At 36.7% G+C, this 3,890-nt stretch overlaps 1 protein-coding gene across 1 annotated transcript in view; it reads left to right on the forward strand.

Annotated features, from left to right (window-relative positions):
• The window catches only part of LOC108568318 (pro-resilin-like), a 2,373-nt gene extending 525 nt beyond the window's left edge, over positions 1–1,848 (forward strand). Inside the window, exons 3-6 of the mRNA XM_017929324.1 lie at positions 4–942; positions 1,153–1,259; positions 1,314–1,500; positions 1,558–1,848. Coding sequence (XP_017784813.1) covers positions 4–942; positions 1,153–1,259; positions 1,314–1,500; positions 1,558–1,610 — 1,286 coding nt within the window. The 3' untranslated portion in view covers positions 1,611–1,848. The remainder of the gene's footprint in view (positions 1–3; positions 943–1,152; positions 1,260–1,313; positions 1,501–1,557) is intronic.
• The last annotated feature ends 2,042 nt before the right edge of the window (positions 1,849–3,890 follow it).

The raw sequence follows: 3,890 nt of genomic DNA on the forward strand, positions 1-3,890 counted from the left end.
GAAATGGCAACGGTGCACCACCAAGTTCTAGCTATGGTGTACCAAGCAATGGTAATGGAAATGGCAACGGTAATGGAAATGGGTCTCCGCCAAGTTCTAGTTATGGTGTACCAAGCAATGGTAATGGAAATGGCAACGGAAATGGTAACGGAAATGGAAATGGGTCTCCGCCAAGTTCTACTTATGGTGTACCAAGCAATGGTAATGGAAATGGACACAGAAATGGTAACGGCAACGGAAATGGTTCTCCAAGCTCGAGCTACGGTCCTCCAACCAACGGAAATGGAAATGGTTACCCAAGAAACGGAAATGGTAACGGAAACGGAGCTCCTCCAAGCTCTAGTTATGGTCCACCAAGAAATGGCAATGGAAACGGCAACGGTTATCCAAAGAACGGTAATGGAAATGGAAATGGAGCTCCTCCAAGCTCTAGATATGGTCCACCAAGCAATGGTAATGGAAACGGCAATGGTTATCCAACGAATGGTAATGGAAATGGAAACGGCAATGGTTATCCAACGAATGGTAATGGAAATGGAAACGGCAATGGTTATTCAAAGAATGGTAATGGAAATGGAAACGGCAATGGTTATTCAAAGAATGGTAATGGAAACGGAAACGGAAATGGTGCTCCCAGCTCGAAATACGGGCCGCCATCCAATGGAAACGGAAACGGTAAAAACGGCAACGGAAACGGTATCCCAAGCTCCAGCTACGGTCCTCCAACCAACGGAAATGGAAATGGTTACCCAAGAAATGGCAACGGCAATGGCAACGGAAACGGAAACGGAAACGGCAATGGTAATGGCAACGGAAACGGCAATGGCAATGGTAACGGAAACGGCAATGGATCTCCAAGCACAAGTTATGGTCCACCATCCAATGGAAATGGTTATTCCAAAAACGGAAACGGCAATGGAAATGGTAACGGAAACGGTAATGGTAACTATACCAGTGCAAGCAAAAAGCTCGAATCGGAACTACCCCTTAGACTGGGTGGTGATGGTGTTGGTATTTTTGATACAACAACCGGTTCGAGCTATTTGCCTCCCACTACCACTAACATAATTCTAAAACTCTTTTCTTATTGTTAAGACACAAAACTTGTTTATCCTGCTTCACTTGTTCAATGTTGTCTGTTCTAATTATTAGGTAATAGTTACTTGCCGCCCTCTGGAAATTACGGTCCACCAAAGAACGGTGGAGGAGGAGCACCACCACCACCAGTTTATGGACCACCCGGAGCAGGAAACGATGAGGTGAATTTCATTAGCTCTTATCAATTAGCTATAAAACTTAATAAATTATTTTAGGATGCGAAATATCAATTCGAATGGGCAGTTAAGGATGATGAAAGTGGCAACGACTACGGCCAGAAGGAGCAGAGGGATGGCGACAAAGTGACAGGAGAGTACAACGTCCTTCTTCCCGATGGCAGGAAACAGACTGTCGAGTACGAGGCGGACCAAGATGGTTACAAACCTAAAATCACCTATCAAGGTAACTAATTTCTTATTAATACACAACAAATATCCATAAATGAAAATTGTAACTTAGATACCGGAAAAGCGATCGGAAGCGGGAAAGACAACGGTGGCTACCAGTACTAAAACCGGACACGACCTATCGCTGCTCACAGGGTACGTGATGGCCGCCTACGCAAATCTCGAACCCCACATATTTGTTGTTGCGAGGGAAAATGAATGAGGAAACAAAACCCACTCAACTTTAGCTCAAATAACACATCCTCCTTATCCTGTTAATTATGGAATTAACGTCCCACTTTGTAAATACTCTTCTTAATAATTTATTTAATAAGTAGTCGTTAGTAGGAATTCTTCACTTCACATCACCTCACACATTTAATTCTAATTTCTTTCAATTAAAACAAAATCCAACAAAAAAACAAATGGCGAAAGAAAAGATACGTTGACGACCAAAGGCTTTGGATTCATGGACTAACTCTACCTTCTTTTTATATTTTACCATTATATCTCTTCCTTCCCTCTATATATTTTTGTTTACTCTCTAATTACGTGTAATTATATTGTATTATTAATAAATATTTTTTTATTAAAATTTCACATGTTTTATATTCTTCAACCCAATATCCCACAGCACTAAAATAAACAACTTTCATAAAAATACATGGTGTTTTAAATGTAAGTATTATAAAGGTAATTAATAAAAAATTTCTGCCAAAGTCATTAATAAAAATACATTTATTGGTAAGTAAATATAACAAAACATAAACTTCGATATATATTTTTTTCACATGGCAAGATTATGGAAAAGGTAAACATTGTTAAAAAAAATATAAATTATTTTAAAGCTATTATGCTTTTATCATACGACCTCGCTACCTCGCTATACGACCTCTCTTTATATGGTTTTTCACCATAACGGCCATCTTTAATTATAGTACTTTTTCGATTTATGGCGCAAAATGTTTCACTTTATGGCCAACTTTTCCGAAACGTATCTAGGCTGTAAAGCGAGATATGGTTGAACTTCTAATGAAGCTTTGGCGGATGCGCAAGGTACATAAAATAAAATTCTTGTTATAAATATAGTCTTAGTCAGAACGAAGAACTATTTTTTTGTATGTTGAACTGCACAACGAGAAATTTGTATAAATATATTTTTACTATTTTTTAGAATTTATTTTAATATTTTCAAAACGAAATCCGGACTGATCGAAACACCTCATGCGGGATATATTTTATTCTCATTTTACGAATAAGAGATACAATTTAAGAATTATTAGAATGAAGTTGTTTTTAATAGAAGAGGTAAAATGAGGTAATAATTATGCAGGTAGTTATAATTAATACTTCATTTTCAATTGATATAAACTGTAATTATATTTAATATCTTAACACCGGAATTAATTAGATATTGGAAGTTTCATGCTAATATAAAGCATTTTAACAAAAAAAAACCTGTAATCTTTTGCATAATTATATGACGATCCAATTCATTTATGCGTTTCATTTGGTCATCACAATGCCGAATGGTTAGACGCCCTACCCACGATTTAGTGGGCGCCGGTTCGAATCCTGGTCAAGCCTGGCCCTTTGTGAGCCTTCTCAGTGCTTGCAGCAATAGGGCAATCGTTCATCACAGATGGACAATGAAATGAATGAAGTTCAGCATATGGACCTTCAACCAAGTCAATGGACAATGACAGGGTTAACGATAGCAGCAGATTCACAGTGAAAGGAAATAGTGGAATCGCAGAGCATCAATGTACTACCTACATCAATACAAATTAAAATAAAAAATCATCATAATGGTAACTATCTACCGAGAAAGATTTCCTGTCTAATGTCAACCGCGATCTTAAATTTACTCAATGTTCACACTGATGAACAGATTGGATCAGAACGTTGGTTATCTTTGAGCATTAAATCTCCACTGCGGATGTATTTAAACCAATTCTGATACGTGCATTCTTCTAAATAATCAACATCGTATTACTTTGTGGGCTCCATTAACTTTCTTACCTTTACGGAAATAAAAAAGTAAAATGTGTAGAAGTTATTCTTTTATGCTCTTCTGTTAATATTGACCCTAAATTAACAGTTGCAAATAAAATTACGCACAATTGGCTTCGAAAAAAAAATAGAGTGACAACTTTTAAATGACGGAAGGAAAAAATCATAATATTGACAGAAGCCCTTCTAAACAAACATAGCACTATCTATTTGTGAAAATCGAATTTTCACTCTTGGCAACCTTATTAGCAGGTTATCAAGGTGCTAAAACGTTATTTTTGTTAGTAATACATGCAAATTGTTTTGTTTAATTAAATTGAAAATATTTGTTTAACATGTATATTATATGTGACTTAAGCCTACAGCAGATTCTTTCGATTGTGGAAAACATTA

The sequence above is a fragment of the Nicrophorus vespilloides genome, unplaced genomic scaffold, assembly GCF_001412225.1.
Source record: "Nicrophorus vespilloides isolate i.1.1-1 unplaced genomic scaffold, Nicve_v1.0, whole genome shotgun sequence".
NCBI classification, from domain to species: domain Eukaryota; kingdom Metazoa; phylum Arthropoda; class Insecta; order Coleoptera; family Silphidae; genus Nicrophorus; species Nicrophorus vespilloides.